The following is a 21897-nucleotide window of genomic DNA, read 5'->3' as shown; positions in this document are numbered from 1 at the left end:
GGATGACTACAGTTATCTCTTTTACATTGCGATTTTCCTGACTATATATTGCAGGTTGGCACACACACTCTGAGGCAGCTTAGAACAATGGATCGTTCATAACTTTGCCAAAGTCACAAGTGACATCCTTTTGGGGTCTCAGTTTAGTTATCTAAAAATTGAAAGGTTGTATTCGATGATTTCTGCAGCCCTTTGCCAATGGATGCATATTAGAGACTTCTGGAAGAAAAGAAGAAAATGGGAAACACAGAACTCTGGAATTCAAACAGAAGCATCAAGCTAGCCCTGCTTACTTAGTAATAAGCAGAATCAAATGATACCTAAAAACAGGGATAGAGTCAGATACTTCTCCATCATTCAGTAGTATAGATTATTTTAGGGTGATTAAAAGCTGAATTACAGAGAATAGATAGAGAAGGAAATGAGTGGGTAGAAGAGGTAAAGATAAGATTTTCCCTGAACCAAGGTTGGTTTTTTGTTTTTATATTTCAATAGATCCATGGTCTCATAGTACAGACATCTCCACTAGTACAGACATCTACTCATCTATGCCATCTCATCACAATTCTTGTCCATGCCTTTCCTTTAAAAAATGATTAATGCCTTTTTATTTTTATATCGCCTTCATTACTATATCTATATCTATATTTACACATAGATAGATATTCTGTCTCTTCCCCATTTAGCCATCTCTCATGTAAAATAATAATAAGAAAAAAAGAATGTTTGTGTTTTTCCATTAAAGCCTCTTGGATTCCCCTTCAGTAAATTGCAAAAATCTACCCAAAATCTTCAAGAATTTTGGGTATATAAAAGCAGTACTTGAATTTTCCATTTAAAATATCTTGTCCTCATTATATCAACATATTTGGGCAAATACATCCAAACACCTGTGTTCAAATCTTGATTCAGATACTTATTTGTTGTGTGTCTCTGTGGTAAATTAATTAATGATCTCAGTTTCCTCATTTCTAAGAAGGGGACAACAATAGTACCAACCTTACAAGGTAATAAGGGTCAAAATAGATAAAGTAAAATATTTTATAAATCATAAAGTATCATATAAATTTGTTATTGATAATATTAATAATAATAATTCAGTTTCTGAAACCAAATACAAATAGGAAAAAGAGAGAAAGAGATAAAAGGAAGAGAGAAGGAAGAAAGGTAAGTAAGAAGTCAGTAAGGCCATTCTTTTCTATAGCTGCCTAACTGACAAATATGCACTAAATCTTTGTTTACGTATTAAACAGGATGTTTCTCCATTCAATGTTGTTGCATGGCATGGAAACTACACTCCTTATAAATACAATCTGGAGAACTTTATGGTCATCAACAGTGTTGCCTTTGACCATGCGGTAAGTCCTAAAGTGGAAGAAATCTTCAGGATGAAAGAGATGGTTAGAGTGGGATGGGGTTAGTTAGAGTGGGGAGAGAATATACTTTCCTTTGGGAGGAAAATAATTAATTCGCGCCTTCATCATTATTTGGTTCTTTCTCTATTGCCTTTTTCATCTCTTTCCTCTTGTTATGTTTCCTTTTCAGCATTGGTATATCTCTTAATCCAGTTAATGAGTATTGCTATCCCTGGAAGGACATAAAAACTCCTTCTGCCTACCTTTACCATGAGGCTTTCCTTTTGACACTCTGAAGAAGTCTGGGGACTCCTCAGCATAATGTTTTTAAATGTACCCATTTAAATATACAGAATTACAAAAGAAACCAATTAAGTTGAAACAGAATCATCAATAAAACTTGTTTAAAATTCACAGACTTTAGGTTCAGAACCAGAAAAAGAAATGGAAAGAAAGCAAATAATACAATACTCCTCATAGCTGCCTCTCTGAAAAGAGCATATATATACATATATATATATATATATATATATATATATATATATATATATATATATATATATATATATATGTGTGTGTGAAGGTAGTTTGCTCTTTAATCCATTCCGTATGTGAGGATTTTAGAACCTATTAACCCACCTTCCCCTCTAGTTCCTCTGTGTCAGTTCTTGCTTTTGCAATTCATTCATATAACTTAATTATTCTTTTTTATCTTTTCTTATACAGTTTTGATTTTTTAGGATCACATCCTTCTCAACTCTACTTTAATATTTCTATTGAACTACCCGATTACTAATGATAATCTTAGACTTATGGTTTAAATTTCCCATTTCCATGTGTAACGCATAAACAATTTATCCTTACTGAATCCCTTGAAATTAATCTTTGGTGTTTACCTGATATTTCCCTTGGATCTTATATGTTGAATTTTCTATTACATTCGGGTATGATAATTCATTGAATATCTTTTTTTTTTTTTTTTTTGTTCCATTCAGGATTATGCTTAACTTTGCTGGGTATGATATTCTCAGTTGTGACCCAATTCTTTTTCTCTTTGATAAATATGTTCCATGACCTGCAGTCTTTTAATGTAGTCACTGCTAGATACTATGTGATTTTTATGACTCTGGTATTTGATTTGTTTTTTTTTTTTTTTCTCATAATATTTTATCCTTCATCTGGAGTTTCAGAATTAAGCTATAATATTCCTATATGATTTCCTGTCAGGTGGTGATCAGTAGATTTTTCTTTTTTTTCTATTTCTACTTTCCCCTATTGTTCTTACACTTTGGGACAGTCTTCTTTAATTCTTTCTTGTATTATTATATCAAGATTGTTTTTTGGTCATAGTTTTCAGGTAGTCTAATTATTCTTCTGTTTTCTTTCCTTGATCTGCTCTCTAGATTTGTTGTTTTTTTCTTATAAGATGATTCACATTCTTTTCTATTTTTTTATTCTTCATATTTGTTTTATTATTTCTTGGTCTCTTATAACTTTGCTGGCTTCCCCTTGCCTGATTCTAATTTTCTTTTTTTCTTTTTCTTTTTTGCTGAGGCAATTGGGGTTAAGTGACTTGCTAGAAAGTGTTAAATGTCTGAGGCTAAGATTTGAACTCAGGTCCTCCTGACTTCAGGACTGGAGCTCTATCCACTGTGCCACCTTGCTGCCCCCTTGATTCTAATTTTCAAAAATTTTGTTCCTTAAGATTCTGGAACTTGTTTTTTAGTTGGTTGACTTTCTTTACATAATCGTGTTTTTCTTGGATTGTTCTCATTTTGTTTTGTAGTTTTTCCTCAAACTCATTTGATTTTTAAAGTCTTTTTAAAAGTTCTTCTATGAATTCTTTTGTGGCAGGTGACCATTTGGAGTAGGAAAGGCTTTTTTAATTTCAGTATTCTTCTCTGAAGATGAACACTGGTCTTCCCTATTCCCGTATGAACTGTCTATGGTTCCTTCTCCTTTGCCTGCTTATTTTATAGCAGATTTGTTGGTATAATCTCTAGTTCTGGGGTATGGAGGATGGTGTTTGGGCCTCAGGTTCTCCTTCAGTTCTTCCCTCTGGTCTGGAACTTAAAACCAAGAACTCCACCCTTCTGTTGATGCCTGCAGACAGCAGCAATCTTGCTCCATTGCTTCTGCACTCACCTGGTATGTGCTGGTTCCTTCTTACCTAAGGCTACCTTTTCACAGCATAGTTGGGTCTGGTATTATTTTTCTTTTCTTTTGTTTGGTTTTGAATGCAGGAAAGATTTATTTTACATTCTTGCAAGAAGGGATGCCTCAGTGAGTAGATGCACCTTTGAAACTCCAAAGGCAGCATTTCCTATCCTGAAGCACAAGTCCCTCCCTGATTCCTCCTTAATTGGATGCTACATAAATTATACTACATGAATCTTCATCCTTCATTACATATCCAGTCCCTCCTTCCAAGCAGTTTATATTCTTGAAGAGGAGAGTTAACAGAGGAGGGCTAAGGACAAAGAACAAATGATTCTTTTCAAATCTCAGGCCATCATCCCTAATCACAAAAGTCAGTCCCTGCCCCTAAGGAATTTACATTCTTTTTTGGGGCGGGGACAGATACCTTCCATCCTTGATTATTCTTTTATGTCCTTGTGAGTTTCAGTTTCCTGAATTAAGTTTCATTTCTTCAATTTAATCTTCATAACTATGGAAACCAAATGCCAATCCATTTCTCATGATTTCCCAGCTTTTTCTTTTTCTTTTCTTTTTTTTATTTTCTGAGTCTGGGGTTAAGTGACTTGCCCAAGGTCACACAGCTAGGAAGTGTTAAGTGTCTGAGACCAGATTTGAACTCAGGTCCTCCTGAATTCAGGGCTGGTGTTCTATCCACTGCACCACCTAGCTGCCCCTACCCTTTTTCTTTTTTAATAATTTGGTTTGCACATCCTTTTCCAACCCCTCAAATTTGGCTAATTTTTTACATTCCACTTCATAAAAGTCTACTAACCTCTAGACAGCTCTCCTTTCACAGAATAGATAATTAATTCCTAAATTCTCTGCTAATTCTTCTGATAGGATTGTATTAGGAGTGAAACTATCTCCAATTGTAATATGCTTCCTCCTTCTTGCCAATAACCTTTCTACAGTCATTCTATTTTTCCATGCCATTCTGATAATGACATCTAACTACTCTGTATTACTTTCACTGCTTTTCTAGTATAACTTATCCAATAATATTTACTCACCAGAGTAATAATGTGAGTCTAGTGTTTCTTACCAGCAGAGATTCCCTCAGTATTCCTTGACTCAGATTCCCAATTCCTCACTCTGGGAGGTAAAAATTCCTATGGCTAGAGCCAAGATTACTTCCTAATCCATCTAACCCTAAGGCTCTTATCCCCTTCTTGTTTAAGCAGAACTAACCTGGAGGTGTTTATACTTCACAGGTACTAATCTTCACTCTAGTACCTTTCTTCTTCAGATCTTGTCCAGTTGTTCTGGAAGACCACTATTCTGCTCCACCCCTTATTTGTATTTTAACCACTCTATACTTGTCCCGAGGTGCAGTTTTGTTTTGTTTGTGGTGGAGATCTGGAGGGCTGGAAAATTTCTGACCTCTTTGCCATCTTCCCAGAATCCTCTCTCAATGTAATTTTAATTTTAACTTTCTTACCCAAAGTCTCTGGACTGACTGTGCTATTAACTGTCCCCTTCTATCTAACTTAAGATCACTGTGTGTACTTATTTTTGTAGGGTCATAAGAAAACTGGGTTCCTAACTTGGTGGGATATTATATACCATAAGCTTTATAAGACACAAACTTAGTGGTTTGAAAATCAGCTTTGGCTTCACTCACATAGTGTTAATGCACCTTGCTACAGAACATAGCAGGGGGAAAACCCAGAGAGGTTTAATTACTTGCATACTAAGGCCAATAAGTCTAGACACCTTGGGGTACCTTCAATGGAGGCAGGATGTCTGGCTTAGAAAACTGAAACATTTAGGGAAAATGTGAATTGTAGCTAAAAGATACTTCCAGCAAGAGAAGAGGGGTTTTGTTGAATTAGTATCTCACCAAATTTGGTAATTTTCCTTTTGATTTTCACAGGATCCTTCCATTTTCACTGTGTTGACGGCTAAGTCGCTTCGTCCTGGAGTGGCAATTGCTGATTTTGTCATCTTCCCACCTCGCTGGGGAGTTAGTGACCATACCTTCCGACCTCCCTATTATCACAGTAAGCCTGTTAATTAATAGAGTGTGTTAAACAATCAAGAAAACCAAGGAGGAACCAAGTAAAGGAGTTGTAAGGCTCTTGGAGCAAAAACAGAGAGACCTGCACACTTAGAATTGGTCTAGCTATTTTCTGAAAATGCTGGAGTTATGAGAATGCCAGGTTTTGTTTCAGGAGTCTACTTGGACCAGCTCATAGGGCTCTATCCCTGCTCTCTGGATCCCTGGATAGTCAAATTTCCCTGCCGGAGAGGCCCATGGCAACCAAATAATGCAGCAGACAGAGCTCTGGAGTGGGAGTAGGGAAGCTGGGATACTTCCTAAGCCTCAGATACTTACTAGTTGTGTAAAACTGACAAGTCATTTAATCTCTGTCTGCCATGCTTTCCTCTTGCTAAAATGAGGATAACAATAACATCTACCTTCCGGAATCAAATGATACAATATCCATAAAGCACTTTGCAAACCTTAAAACACCATGTAAACACTAGCAATGGTGATGATGAAGACTTTGCTGTCCTTGACTTTTGCTCCCTTTCTGTCTCCTAAAGAGAGAAGATAAGAAGGTTGAAAATGGGAAGGAAGCAATAATAATGATCCATTTGTTAGTTTTTTGATTTTTTAACATTGATTTCTGTCATGGTTTTTGGTGATTTTTGTCATATCCTTCATAGTGCCTATCACACCAAAGGGAAACACGCTGTACACTGGCCTCTTGTTTTATTTTTTATTTTTTTTCTATACATGTTTCTACATTTATCATGCTGCACAAGAAAAATCAGATCAAAAAAGAATAAAAAATTGAGAAAGAAAAAAAAGCAATCAACAACAAAAAAATGGTGAAAATTCTATGTTGTGATCCACATTCAGTCCCCATAGTCCTCTTTGTGGATGCAGATAGCTTTCTCCAACACAAATCTATTGGAATTTAGCCTCTTATTTTCTCTTTCCCTCTCTCTCAACCAGCTAAATTTTTACCCATCTTTTTAAAACTCAGCTTAATGCTATTACCTCCATGAAGTCTTCCCTGATTCCTCTTCCCCTCTTTGACCTCACAAAGCATTTTATTTTGCAACTATCTCATTTGTCATGAAATCATGAATAGTTATTTGTATTGGCAAAAATAATAAACTTTCTAACCCCAAAAACTACATTTTACTTAACTTTGTACTTTCCCTAGCCTTAAGTGAGTGTTGAGCATACAGAAGGATCTTAATAAATATTTACTGATTATGAAGATCAGAATAAGGTGGGAGGGGAGCTGGTCTTGTGGCTACTTGTGCAGAAGTCAGCAGTCTTGATGTCTGTCATTTGATCTTCATCTGAATGAGGTTTAGTGATCTTTGACCTATTGAAGTAAGGTCTCTTTCAGGATAATGACTCAGCATTTCATGTCTGTTTGACTTAAAATAACTTTTTGCTGAAAGTTTATAGATTTGAACTTAATAAAATTTGATGCCTTACTAAAAGGTAGTAGGAACCAAAATTTGGCTTAGAGTACAGTCTATCAAAATAATTATAATAGTTCATATATACATAAAACACTTTAAAATTCTTAAAGTATTTTACAAATATTACCTCATTTGATCCTCAAAACAGCCCTGGGAGGTAAGTACTATTATTATTATCATTTTTCAGAAGAGGAAATTGAGGCAGAATTTAAATGATAGCTAGTTAGTGTCTAAGGCCAAATTTGAAGTTGAGTCTTCCTGACTTCAGACCTGACATTTTATCCATTGGGCCACCTAATATTACTGAGTTCAATCCACCCAGTAACCCTGTGACATAGGAATTATTATTAGGTCCATTATTCAGATGAAAGAACTGAGGTTGTTAGCAGTTAAATGACTTGTTTATAAAACTAATAAATATGTAAGACAGAATTCAAACCCCAACCTTCTTGATTCCAAGTACTTTATCTATTATTTTATGCCTCTATGCTTGCTGATACCATAGATATTTCTCTTGTAATTTGTAATGGATTTCAATTATATTTTGTATAAATATGTGATTATACTGTGCCATATCTACAATTGCAGAACCACTAATTCTAAGTGAGTTTTACTAAAGACGTCAAAAAATATTGCTAAAGCAATAAGCAAAAAGCTATGTAACTTTGATATAATTTTAAGAGTGAAACAGGAAATTATTCCCATAAAAATATTGCCTCTAGGTAGCCTGAAACCACCTTAGCTAACTGAATTCAGCATTAATCAGACAGGCAAGAAATGTTCTCCTGTTATCTGTGAAAAGTGATGTAAAAATGCCAGCACTGAACCCACTGACACATACAATTTACATTCAGAACAGTGCTGAATTCTGCCTTGCTCTTCTCTCCCACTGAGCCATGAAGGTCACCTTCAGGCTTCACTGGGAACAGCAAAGAGTGAGCTGGAGCACATTGGAGCCAGGAGCAAACCTGTTTATGAGTCAATGATGTGGCAGCCAAAAAACCCAATTTAATCCTAGGCTGTATTAATAGAAATAGAATGCTCAGGACAAGATTCCAGAGGCACTCTGCCCCAGTCAGGCCACAAGTAGAATCTTGCATCCATTCCTGAGTGGCACATTGCAGAAAAAATAATGACAAACTGAAACATATCTAACTGGTACCCAAGAAGGTAAGGGCCCTTAGCCCTATGACAAGTGAGCATTTATTGAAGGATTTGGATTTAAATCTGGAGAAGATAAAACTGGACCAGTGGAGAGTGGAGAATAATATCACTGTCTTCAAATGTTTGAAGGATTGTCATATAAAAGTACTAGGTAGTTCTGTGTGATCCCAGAAAGCAAAAGTAGGGCCAATGTATGGAAGACAAAGGATGGAGAATTTCAGTTCAAGATAAAGAGCAAAAAAATGCTGAGTCCTTAGATTAGTCTTTCAATTGAAATGGATGAGATAATGAGAAAGTCAGTTACTGTCACTCAATGTGGAGGTTGATAATCAGTTATGGGGAATATTAGCAAGGGGATAAACACTTTAAACAAGAGTGAAAGTAAGTGACCTCATACTTATTTTTGCAAGGCAATTGGAGCTAGTAAATATTAAGTGTCTGAGGCTGGATTTGAACTGAGATCCTGCCCCATCTAGTTACTTCACTATTCTTCTTCAAAGGGAGAAAAATCTCAGTGTCATTGAGAATATGAAGATAAGGAAACTCCTACCAATATATGTCAGAGTACAGAGGCTTAGAGAACTTGGGGAGCAGACCCCCAAGAGGTTAAGCTATTTATTTGCCTTAGGTATGTGTCAGAGGAAAAGGGACCTGAGCCTTCCTGATTCTATATACCCATGATGAACATTATCTCTTAGGCTGCTTTTTAAACATGAATTTTATGTGAAAACTTATTCCATTTCCTACATTTCCTCTTTATGGGTGAAAAAAGAGTGGAGCTGTGATGAGAGTCTCACCTACCCTACTGTGGCTGTCACACTCCCAGCCTCCTGTCGGGTTCTGCCAGAGTCATCTCCTCAGAGCTTCAAGCAGAATTGCTGTGGAGCCAAGTACAAAAAAAACAACAACAAAAAAAGTGGTTTGGTTTGGCACTTTGCTAGGATTCACACAGAGAGAAGGGGGATGTGACTTTGGCTAGCATTTTATAGGTTTGGTTTGCAGAGCTAAACTTCAGGTAGTGTGCATTTCCCCTTAGTTTTGGGAATTTAGGTTGGAATAAACTGCCACCAAGTGGACGGCCTCATGGTCCAAACATTCTGCAAGCAGGATGGACCCGGGCAAATGTCAAAGCTCACTTTTCCATTTGCAAATAAATGCCTCTTCTATAAAAAGAGGGTTCTCTGCTCCAAGAGTGAAGCAGAACAATAGCTAATTATGACGTTTTAAAAGATGATATACAATCCAACTGCTTTAAAGGTTCTCAAATAAGGTGTTGCCCACACATATGTTAAAATAATACAAGATTCTATGACAGATGTACCTACAAAGATAACTTTGTTCAACTTACTGACTGTGAGCATCAAGTGAGGCAAAAGCCCTGGAAACCTATGCTCACCTGAGGTGTCTGCAGTGGTATGGAGAAAATCTTGCACAGAGAGAATCCAAATAGAAAATGTTGATGAGCTTTTCTAAATATTCTTATTTGGATGTGTCATTCATAGGACTCCCTGCAGTAAGCCATAAGATATTACTAAATCTCCTCGGTGAAATCCATTATCATCCGTAAGAGATTAGTTGAACAATCTAAACAATAAAATGAGGTGGTGAAAAACCTATATTGACTAAATTCAATCCCACAAGAGTTTAAAATGCCTACTATGTGCTAGCTACTAAGCATATAAAATAAAAATGAAACCTTTCCAGTTCTCAGGGGGCTTACATTCTATTGGATTATGACATACCATTGGGTGCACAATCTGTTCATTGAACTAGTTCATCTTTCTAACATATATGCATATGTACATACAGGTATATATGCATATACTTGCATATATATACATACAGCTACCTCTAAACATATATACACATGTATATGTGCATGCATGTATATATAGAGAGATTTATATATCTTGGGTAAACACTTCAAATAGATAAGTTCAGTCCAGAATTGAGAAAACAGAAAGACTACATCGGTACCATTAAGATAAAGAATCAAAGAAGTTCCATTAACACATGCAGTGGTTCTTATATGAGAAAGTTATAAAATGCATAGAGAGGTTATTATATACTCTGATAGGAGGAAGCATCCACACTGATGAAACCACAGATCCATTAAATTATGAAACATTAGACTTTAAAACAAAGGTTGAAGAAATACATACACCTAAATACAATTAAGTACCTGATTCATTAAGCTTTAACTAATTTACTCATAGATTCATAGACTTAGATTTGGAAAGCTCTAGTTAAATGTCCTCATTTGACAAATATGGAAACATAGGTTCAGAGTGGTTAGGGAAATTTCTCAACATCACATAAAGCTACCCAGAAACCAGACTTTCTTACAAAGGCTTCAACAGAACTTAATTTTCAAACTCACCCTGAACAATTTCTTTCAATTAAAAGTGTGTCCAATACAGATAGAGCTCCATCTCTAGCTACAGAGGTTTAGGACTTCATGATAACTTCCTAACAAAAATCCCTTGCAAATGGCTTTTCTCTAGCTTTTAATCCTCACTAGCAAAAGAAACCTTCAATTATCTATCTATAGTTTATAAAAAGAGAAATTGCATTTGTTCTTTTTTCATTCCCAGCTAATAGCCTTCCGAGAATGGGCTTGAGAAGAGCAGGGTAGGGGACTTCTGAAGGTAATGCTGAATGCAGTTCCAATCTACAACTTCAGACATAGAGGAAAAAGCACAGGTGTAAAGCAAAGGTTCTTAAAGTATGGTCCAGAACTCCCAAGGACCCCTGAGACCCTTTAAAGGGGTCCTTGAATCAAAATAATTTTCATCATCATAATAATCGTAATAATAAATTTTAACTTCTAACAATAAATGCCAATAGTCATAATCCACATAAATAAAAGTTTGGAGTAGCTGGGAGAGTTCCTTAGTAATTTTTAGGGATGTAAAGGGTCCCTAAACCATAAAGTTTGAAGATGTATTGCATAGAATAATAAGTGATAGTAGCCACTATCATACTTACTTATATAACAGTTGATAAAAACTGACCAAAGTGGTTTGAGCCAACTGACAACTAACAGTAAATGAGAGTTGGACAAAAATCAGATAATCAGATTTAAGATCAGATAAGTCAAATATAGTGGAGAATCATGACCCATAGAGTAGCTCTGAATATATGAGTCAAAACAGCCTAGAGAAAAAAAAAAAAAAAAAAAAAAAAAAAAAAAAAAAAAAAGGAAGACTGGTGATGAAAAAGAGGTTGATTAAAAGCTGGAATCATGAGAATACCAGATTTCTTAGGAAACCATTAGGAGCAGGTCATGATGTTCTCCCCCCCCCCAAACATCCTTGTTCTCTGGATTCCTGGATGATTAAATGCTCCCTCCTCTCCAAGGGTCTATGGCACTGTTCTTGATTCTCACTAATTTTCTGAAGCCTTCTTTCTTAGAGAGATGAGGTGGGGAGAAAGAATAATGGACCACAAATTGTTATAGTTTTTAAAAATTGATTTTCCTTTTCAGTTTAATTTTTTTCCATTTGGAGGATGTGGTCACCAAAGATGATGGATTAGAATCAGAAAGAAATAAGATATCTTTGTGACAAGACAGACAGGTGGCGGCATCTTTTAAGAAGCTGGAAATATATGACTAGAGAGGAGGAGGAGGAGTGGAGGTGGAGATTTGTGAGTCATCCCCATTGAGGTGATAGTTGAAGCCTTATAAAGACAGATGAGTTCACAAAGGTAATGAGTGAGTGAAGAAATAGAACTGCAGAGACTTTTGGACAAAAGGTTGGTAGATGAAAATCCATAAAAAGGGGATGGAGGATGGGTAGTAAGCAAGAGCCCAAAAAACCTTGGCAGAAAGAGGAAGATTCAATGTCACGGAAACCAAGTAGGAGGAAAGTTTCAAGATCCATAGTTTCAATGTTTATGGATCAATAGCATGAGTAGAATTACAACTCAGATTTTATTTTTATGAAAATTTCTTGCTGCAGCCTGATTTCCTTTAGCTTAGTCTCATTTCTTTAAGTCCTTACACTCCAGTTCTGGGCAAATTCACACCTACCCTATTGCATTCCAGGATTTAAATCTTTCATGATTATAGGTTCAAAAATCTAAAGGTTATCTAGTCAAACCTCTTCATTTTACAAATTAGTAAACTGAGGCTAAATCAGGTGACTTGACCAAACCCACACAGGTAGAAAACATCAAAGGTGGCATTTGGACACAATTTTTCCAACTGCAAATCTAGAGTCTTATTACTGTTTTTTCTCCTTAGTATTCCAGTCACTCTCTAAAGCTCACCTGCCCTTCTCTGAAGTCTTTGGGAACTGTAGTTTCAAGCATTATAACCATTTTCTTATATGTTATTTAAAAAACACTTTTTCAAATCCCCTAGGGAACTGCATGAGTGAATTTATGGGACTGATCAAAGGGCACTATGAGGCAAAGGAAGAAGGATTCCAGCCTGGAGGAGGCAGCCTACACAGTGCCATGACTCCTCATGGGCCAGATGGAGATTGTTTTGAGAAGGCAAGCAAAGCCAAGCTGGAGCCAGAGAGGATTGCAGATGGAACCATGGTAAGCATTTTAAATCCCAATATTGTCATTCGGTGAGCCCCAGCTTCATTTCCCCAAAGCCCCAAGGTCTTTAATCAATAAATTAAAAAGAACTTAACTGCCTACTGTGTGCCAGGTGCTCTGTTAGTGACTGAAGATACAAATACACAAATGAAACAGTACCTGATCACAGAGTTTATAGGCTTATGTTCCAATGTGTGACACAAGTTTCCCATTCGATGATTAAAGGAGATAAGAAATGGGACAAAAATTTGCCTCTTTTACCTACTCCAAAAAAAAAAAAAAATCAATCTGGCAGAGAAAGACACTTAGTGTTTCTGACCAGAACAGAAACAACTGATATTTAGATTCACTCTGAACCCTCAGAACCCAATGACCATTAGAAGCTTGAGCTGGGACTTATTATTGGCCAATCAGTGAGAGCCAGAGAGATTTGGATTTAAGACAGTCAAGTAACTCCATTTGAATCTCAATGGCTTTTTCAATAGCCGGTTTCCAAAGTTCTACTCCAAAAAATTTATATTCTTTATGACCTCATTCCCAGTTTTCAGTTTGCCTGAGGAAGCACTCATTTAATGATTGAGGCTAGGTAAAAAATGAGGCAAAAAATGGCCTCTTTTGCCTACTTAAAAAAAAAGTAATATGTATATGCATGTATATATGCATGTGTGTGTTCTTACACTTAGCTGCCATCCTGTACTCTTTGATCCAGTGACATCGACCTACTGGCCCTGCCATGAACAAGACATTCAGTCTCTTGGCTCCTGGCTGTCCTATCTGCCTGAAATGTTCTTCTTCCTCATCTCTATTTACTGATCTCCCTTATTTCCTTTAAGTTCCAACTAGAATCTTATCTTTTACTAGAAATTGTTTCCAACCCTCTCTTAATTCCTGTGCCTTCGTTCTGTTAATTATTTCCTATTATTGAGCATATAGTTACTTTGTATATATTTGCATATTGTCTCAATCATTAAACTATGAGCTCTTTGTATCTTTTTGTATCTATAGGGCCAATACTTGGAACATAATAGGCATTTAATAAATTGTTTATTGATTGATATGTATTTATGTATACTTTATGTATGCTAGATGTATACATGTAGCTGTATATATGTGTGTATACACATATACATATTATCTATCTGATACATGTACAAAGTGAGAGGTTGAAGATATTTCTACCTCTTCTCTGTTTTGCCATAAAGTAGAAACACAAGAAAAAATTACCTTATTTTTCCTGCCTTGATCTTGTCTCCCTACCAGGGAAGGAATAAGACAAATTTTCAGACATGAACAATGTAGAATTTTGCTTATATATGTTTATTACAAAAGTTTTCTTTTCTTTTTTTTTTTTTTAATTTTAAAGGTGGGGGGGTAAAGTGGAAGACAGAAATTAAAATGAAAAATAAAATAAAGGAAATAGACAACAAAAGTCCTCAAAGATAGGAAGGGAAGGCACAAAGAGAGAGAGAAAGGGAGTTGTTGCTGATTATGAAGTCTCAAATTAGGAGAGGGTGCTTTTCCTGCTGTGAATCCCAACAAACTGAGATTGTAGATAAGGTGTAGATAAGGTGATAGCAACTAGCTCAGAGATGTGGGTTACCTTTTTAGATCATCATAGTGGGAGATCCTTTCTAGGTGAGAGAATGGATAAGGAATTGGCTTCTAGAATATAATAGTTCTTTGACTTTGGACAAATAATTTAACTACTTTGAGTTTTAGTTTTCTCATTTTTAAAATGGTTATTATAATAATAGCACTTACCTTCCAAGGGAGTTGTGAAGATCAAATTACATCTATATCTATACATACACATATAATACATTATATATGTATGTATATATGTATAGGTGTAAATGTATTATATACAAACATACATACGCACACATATACATATGAGAGCAATGTCAACTGTGGTAACTAATAACCAAAGAATGATAGGTTTTGCAACCTCTGTTAACTCTCCAAATACAAAAGAGTAATATGAACAGGTTACAAGCAAAAAACTTTATTTATTCTTTTGGGAGAGAAAAATTAGTCATGTGTCAGGGACTCCTGTAGTAGGAGATAGAAGCAGATAAACTATGATTTATACATTTATGACTATATAAAGAATCAAATAGTATAGTATCACAACAGTGGTGGGGCAAAGCAGCCACAGTGAGACAAGGTTATACAATGACAAGTTCAGGGTTTCATATCTGGGACCGAGCTCAAGGACTATCAGTTCCATAATTTAGTTGCAGCAGCATTCATCCAGAAGATGAGCCTAAGGGATTGTTGTTACGCCAACCTCAGTGCACAGCTTACTTTCTAGGCCCTAGCTCTAAAAAACAAGGGATGAAAAAGAGAAAGGAGAAAAGAGAGGGATGATATTGGATGATAACAGTATATGTGTGTGTTTATATATGTAATTATATATATTTATGTCTTTGTAAATTTTAAAGTGCTATATAATCTGGTGGTCTAGCTTCTATTGTAAAGAAATCATATTTTAACAAACTATTAAACTTATTGCTAAAATCCCTAAGGCCCTAGAAATACAGCCTCTTGTCTCTAGAAGGACAGGAATAAGGATCCAAAAATTTTAAAATGCTTGAGTCTTAAAAGAATATGAAACTTTTCCCAGATTAAACTATGAGCTCCACTAGCTGCCCCACCTTTATTTGGTGAGTGAAGGGAGAAGGCAAACTAATGCTAAGTTAAAGGCCTTTTTGAACTTTCTTTCTCCTCCCCATGGCTCTAAGCACTTAGTCTTTCCAAGTCTCTTCTCTCCCTGCTTTTTTTTTAGAACAAAGTAAGCTTCCAGGACCAGGGCTACAGTGAGGCAAAATGATATCTTTCAACTATATTTTTGAACCAGGCAGAGTCCAGAAGCTCCAGCCTCATCAAAGCCTGAGCTAATGAACCACATTTTCATCTGCATTACTTTTTCTTTTTCATCTGGCATAGAAGGAAACCGATTGGCTCTTAAAATCTTTCTGCATTTCCTGTATGCTGTGCTCTGAATATTCAATTAGAATATAAGTGTAGTAGTAGGCTGCTCTCTTTGGTTTTATTATATTTTTGCAGGTTGGGTCTACTGACTGTAAGCTCTAAGTTTATTCTAAATCATATGCAAATTAATTTTTAAAAAAGAATAGAACAATAAGTTAAATGCTTCCTAATGTTCAAAAATAATGATAAGCCTTGCTAGACAAATGAACTGAGTCATGAAACTATCATTAGGATTTAGATTTTTTTTCTTTTTTTTTTTTTTTTACTGAGGCAATTGGGGTTAAGTGCTCAGGGTCACACAGCTAGGAAGTGTTAAGTGTCTGAGACCAGATTTGAACACAAGTGCTTCAGACTTCAGGGCCAGTGCTCTATCCATTGCACCCCTCAGAGGCCCATAGGATTTAGATTTTGAGCTAAACCCAAACTCAGGACCAAGTTAAGGTAGATGAAAACTATATAGTCCTAGAATGTCAAATCTGGATGAATTTAAACCCAAATTTAGGGTTTAAATTCAGGGTAGGTAGGGCCAGGATAGCTAGATGAAACCTAGAGAGTTCTAGAATGTCAAAACTGGGCCTTGTTATCATTTAGCTATCTATGGACATCATAAGCTCATAGGTATCAAGTTAAAAAAAGACTTTTAGAGGCCATTAAGTCCAACCCTCCTCCCTTATTTTACAAATGTGGAAACTGAGGCTACAGACTTGCTCAGGCAAATAGCTAATAAGTGTCTGATTCTGGATTCAAATCCATATCTTTGTCACTCCAGGGGCATTGTCCATTGTATGGTGCTCCTCATTTTCCAGATGCCCAGAGAACGGAAAGTAACTTTCCCAAAATCTTATTGCTAGAGAATATTAGAATCAGGACTCTTTGAGTCCTAATCCAGTGCTTCCTTTACACTGCCTCAGGCTATTTGTGGCCTATGTGGAATAATCTGAGGGATTCTATAAAGTGTCCGGTATAGGGGTGTGCTTGTAAATGTTTAACAAACAGCTTTGATGGAGGGGAGGGGAATTAAACAGGAAATATTTTCAAGTTTAAACTTCATTATTAACATCTTCTTCATCATTTTCTTAATTCTAGACATCCAACCAAACAATAAATGAAGCCCTGATTTATTCTAAGATGTTAAGTGCTCACACTGCCATTTAATTTATTTTTTTATTAATAATTATTTTATTTTTTCTGGTTATACATTACAGTAACTTTATTCATAGATATTTCTTTATGAATTATGTTGAGAGAGGAAAATCAGAACAAAAGGGGAAAACCACAAGAGAAAAAAAACAGAAAAAAAAGTGATACTGAAAATTTAACAATTGTCTCAGCCCTTTCAAGCTGGCTCTATCATACCCGAATTTATGTCACATCTCCCTCCTCAAGTTTACAAGAATATCTGATTTTCCTACCATTTAAATCATTCCCTTAGATAAAAGTATTGTTTTTAGATAGTCTCTGTCTATACCTGAGAAAGATAACACAATGAGCACCTATGACAATAATTAGTTTGCTGTCATTTATCAGACATGAGAGGTAAAAAAAAAAAAAAAAAAAAAAAGTGGGACAAAGGAAAGATATTTTCCGAGGGTAAATTCTCAGGAAGGGCAACATCATGGAGTACCCCAGGTAATTAGGAGTTAGCAGAAGGGTATTGAATATGTTAGAGGGTTAAGATTAGTGGCCAACATATTATCATAAGGTTCTCTCAGCCTTGGGGCAGCTGCAGTGGATAGAGTACTGTGACTGGAGTCAGTAAAACTCTTCTCCCTGAGTTCAAATCTAACCTCAGACATTTACAGCTGTGTAAATCTGGGGTACTCAACTCTATTTGCTTCAGTTCCCTCATCTGTAAAATGATTCGGAGAAGGAAATGGCAGACTACCGCAGAATCTTTGCCAAGAAAGCCCCAATTAATATCATGTTAGAGTAAGACTGAACAATGAACTAACTTAACTTGATCTCTTTAACTTTAGAATTCAGGACTTGCTCAAGACTGAAATTGTCATTTGTAGTTTTCCTTCCACCCAACCACACGACATACAGTGAAGTACCTAGTAAAATATTCTTCTTTCCAGAGATTCTTAAATTTTGTGTCATAGAACCTTTGGCTCCTAAAGCTGAGGTCCCCTTTTCAGAATAATGACTGGTTGCCTCTATTCAGAATCAAATGAGATGCTAAATTTCAATGAGGGGCTATTGAAAATAAAGATGGGATTTTTATTTTGGCCAAGTTCATGGTTAAAAATCCCTGCTTTAGACACCAAACTGGTTAATATTAGCTAAGTGGTACAGGGATAAGAGCAGAGGTGTCAAACCCATCATCATAGGCTGCAGTGATAGCATGAACCAGATGAAAATGTAATTGGGAAATATTTAACAAAATAAATAAAAATACAATAGAACATGGATAACATTAATATGTGGTTTTCTAAGTCAATATGAAGCCTTCAGGAATCCTTATACATGGTTTAGTAGACCTTGTTTTTATTTTAATTTGACACTACTGGGCTAGAGCATTGAACTAGGAGTCAGGAACACCTCAGTTCAAATCTTGAAATACTTACTAGCTATCCTAGATAAATTCTAAGTAAATCATTTATTCTCTGCTTCAGATTTTTTAATCTGTAAAATTGGATTAATGACAGCATCTACCTCCCAGGATAATTTTGATAATAAAAAATGAGATAATAACTGCAAAGTACTTTGCAAATCTTAAAATGTTATTTTATTATTTATTTATGCCTCAGAATTCTATTGTTGATATTTACCCTTGTCTCTAACCACCCTTTTCCCCTTTTTATCCATTTCTACCAGGCATTTATGTTTGAGTCTTCACTCAGTTTGGCTGTCACCAAGTGGGGTCTCAAGACATGCAACTGTTTGGATGGGAACTATTATAAGTGCTGGGAAAACTTACGAAGTCACTTCACGCCCAAGCTCAGAAACCCTACTGGCCATAAATAAGCCTGAAGAGTTCATGTTTAGAGCCCCTCTTGGAAAAGTTAGGGTCTCTGCATATAGTCGTATAAGCCTGTAATTGGTCAAAATAATTATCCATCCTTCCATGGAAATTAGTGCAAAAGTGTATTGCAAGTGACATTATTGTAAACTTAATTACTCAATAAAGACCTACCTGCAATATATGGAAATAACAAATATCATGGCCAGAATGTGGGCAGTCCCAGGATGATAGGTAGTTTAGTCTGAAGAGAAAAGCAAAACTCTAGCAGGAATCTTTCTAGTCTGGGCAGAATATAAAAGTCAGGTGAGGGTGGTTGTGGGTGCACAGCTAGGAGGAATGGTATACTCACAAATTTATGGGCAATTCTGGGGTGGGGTGGATGTACCCACAACATATTTTAAGCTTAATCTAAATTGTCAACATATTATCTATTACTTTGAATCTAGATAATCAGCAAAACAATAAATCAAGTCCTGGTTTGTAGCATTTATAGATTTCCAAAATATAAAAAGACTTAACACCAAAAATTTAAGAAGTTGACTCCAGCACATCCCTGGCTATGAGCGTATCTTTCCAATGATTGATGTGACGCTAAAACTGAAACTATGATCCAGTCAGGCGTAAGACAAGTTCAGCAAAAATTTTTAAGGAGAAGCACAATTGGCAGCAGCTGGGAAGGTCTCAATCAGTGGGAAACCATGGGATCTTAAAACTCATAAAATTGATGCTTAGCAGACAATGCTCCTAAATATCCATGTGAGATCAAAGGGAACAGAGATAAGAACTACCAATGGAAAATATTCATTAGAGCTCATCAGTTAAAGATTAGTCAATAAGTGATTTCCCCCCCCCCCCAAAATGGGTTGTGTTTCTACAAAGGAATACCAAAGGATTCTGAGCTGTATCTGAGATGTGAATGCTCAATATGAAAAAAAATTTTTTTTTAACACACAGAGCATCTTTTAAAATCTTCCTACCATTTTGTTCAAGCTAATTAAAACCATTTTGTTTAAATTAATTGAAGCTTAAGCTGGCACTAAGATTTTGGAGAAACCCTACATCATCACAAACTTTCAAGTGGGGTCTCAAGATTTGCATGTGATTTAATTCATGCACATGCAGATAGTAACCATTCATTGAGGATGAACATTCTCTGATGAAGCCAAGGGTTGCCTGCTCAAGACTTCAACCATAGTTCCAGTTCCAAACACAGAAAAATTACTTAAGATTTTTTTATTCATTACTCTTATATAGGATCTCAAACCTCAGACCCTTAACATTTCTAAATGCAGTCCAAACTAAATTAAAATGTAATTGGGAAATACTAACAAATGTATAAAAATAAAATAAAGCATAGATAACATTACATTTTAAAATTAAAATGTTGCCCTCAGAGATCCTTATATATGGATGAACATATATTATTTCATATCCATACACCTGTACAAACACACATATATGTATGTGTATGTATATATACTTATACATACTCATATAGAAATATACTTATATAGATATGTTTGCACATAGGTATACATGTATACCTATATATGCACATACATAAATATATAGATTATATATGTGTATGTGTGTGTATGTGTGCTTACTCATATTACATGTAGCATGGTTTAGAAGAGAGAAAGCTAGCCTCAGAGTATCCTCTGACACATAGTGGCTGTGTGATTTTTTAGCAACCCCTTAGTATACTAGGTAATTCCTCGAGCCTTTTAAATTGAAGAGGAAAAAAAAAAAAACAACGTACATTAGTAGAAGGAATTTCCTCACCAGCAAGTTCCTTTACCAGTAAAATCTCCTAACTATGTAGCACCCCAAACCTCCAGAAAACTACCCCAGATTCTAGATACTATGAATCCAGATTACCATTCATCCTTCATTTCCAAAGAGGACCAATGACATCAGGAGGGAGATTGTGAATTCTAGTCTTCTCCAAACCACCACCAAGTGTTTACTCTTACTAGTCAGCTAGAGAACAAATTTAGTTCATAGCAAAGATTTATTGAAATGACACAGCAATAATATAATACAAGAAAATTCCCCATTAAATCAAAACATACACTTTTAGCTGGAAAATATTTGCATAAGTTTGTTTATGGTCTTATACACATGGAGAATATATAAAACTGAGGCACTTATGTGGATGGGGAATACATACAGAAAACATATATAAAGCTAGGGAGCACAGACAGGAGAAGCAAGCCTTTAACACTGCAAAGTTGCTGATATTTTCTGGTGATATCATTAAAGGAATGCTCTCTGCAGGGTCTGTTCCCCAATGGATATCTTTTTCTGTTGCTCCATGGTGGACATCAATTGTCTATTTCAATTGATTTTTATTCAATTATATTCTGGATTACCTAATGGTCTATTCATTATCTATCAGGAATAGTATGATTAGTAAGCCTCTCCCTGTAGAGGAAGGACACATCTTTTTCTGCCTTACTCCATCTCAAATACAAACATTAAACTTCAGTGATGGTCTTCAGATGAGGTGCTACATCTTGGGGAGGGTAGTCAATAAGACTCTTCTTTATGAGTCTTATTGACTACCCTCCCCAAGAGCTCTCCTTTATGAGCTCTCAGTCAATAGTGTTGAAATTCTTCAGCTAATGTTTATGAAAAGTTAATGGCAATGAAGCTTTTCCCTTAATCCAGGTTGTTCACAGAATATAACAAATGTCCAGACTAAGATAACATTTGCCCTTTGAACTCTTTTTTGAATTTTTTTTTCCTGCTGTTTCCCCTCCCTCAGTCTGTCATTTGTTTTTGGTCAGATATCCCTTGTAATTTTATGTCATTTTATTACCACTTTGCTAGGCAAATATTCTCAGGACCATATCTATTCAAACTGGGGGGGGGGGGGAGAAGTGCTGGGTGAAATTGATGAGGAAACAATTTTTAACCATCCTCTACCATGTTCCATTGTTTTATGTAAATGAGAAAGGATGAACTAGGTAGAGACTAAAAAGGTTACTCCTCCCAATAAATAACAGCATGATTTCTCTAGAAGTGTATTTAAAACAAAATATTATGTGAAATTTAAAAGAAAATCAGGGAAGGTCTTCCAGAGAAGTGGAGATAGAATTGGCTTTTAAAGGATGAGTTTAATGCAATAGGCAAAGGAGAGGAGGAGAAGGCATGAAAGAGAGAAATAAAAATAGAAACAGAGACCAGATGGCCAGAGCCAAGAGAAATGGCACCTTA

General features: G+C 35.8%; 1 protein-coding gene across 2 annotated transcripts in view; it reads left to right on the top strand.

The window, feature by feature from the left end:
- The window catches only part of HGD (homogentisate 1,2-dioxygenase), a 78894-nt gene extending 60025 nt beyond the window's left edge, over positions 1-18869 (top strand). Inside the window, exons 11-14 of one of the 2 annotated variants that reach the window (XM_074301340.1) lie at positions 1254-1358; positions 5428-5554; positions 12532-12713; positions 18528-18869. In XM_074301340.1, coding sequence (XP_074157441.1) covers positions 1254-1358; positions 5428-5554; positions 12532-12713; positions 18528-18677 — 564 coding nt within the window. In that variant the 3' untranslated portion in view covers positions 18678-18869. Of the gene's footprint in view, positions 1-1253; positions 1359-5427; positions 5555-12531; positions 12714-13399; positions 13538-18527 lie in introns of those variants that run through there. The other variant, XM_074301341.1, reaches the window with a different exon arrangement.
- Positions 18870-21897: the final 3028 nt, after the last annotated feature.

Source organism: Sminthopsis crassicaudata, chromosome 3, assembly GCF_048593235.1.
Source record: "Sminthopsis crassicaudata isolate SCR6 chromosome 3, ASM4859323v1, whole genome shotgun sequence".
Taxonomy (NCBI): domain Eukaryota; kingdom Metazoa; phylum Chordata; class Mammalia; order Dasyuromorphia; family Dasyuridae; genus Sminthopsis; species Sminthopsis crassicaudata.
The sequence above is the reverse complement of the archived record's forward strand: the minus strand, read 5'-3'. Positions and strand labels throughout refer to the sequence as shown.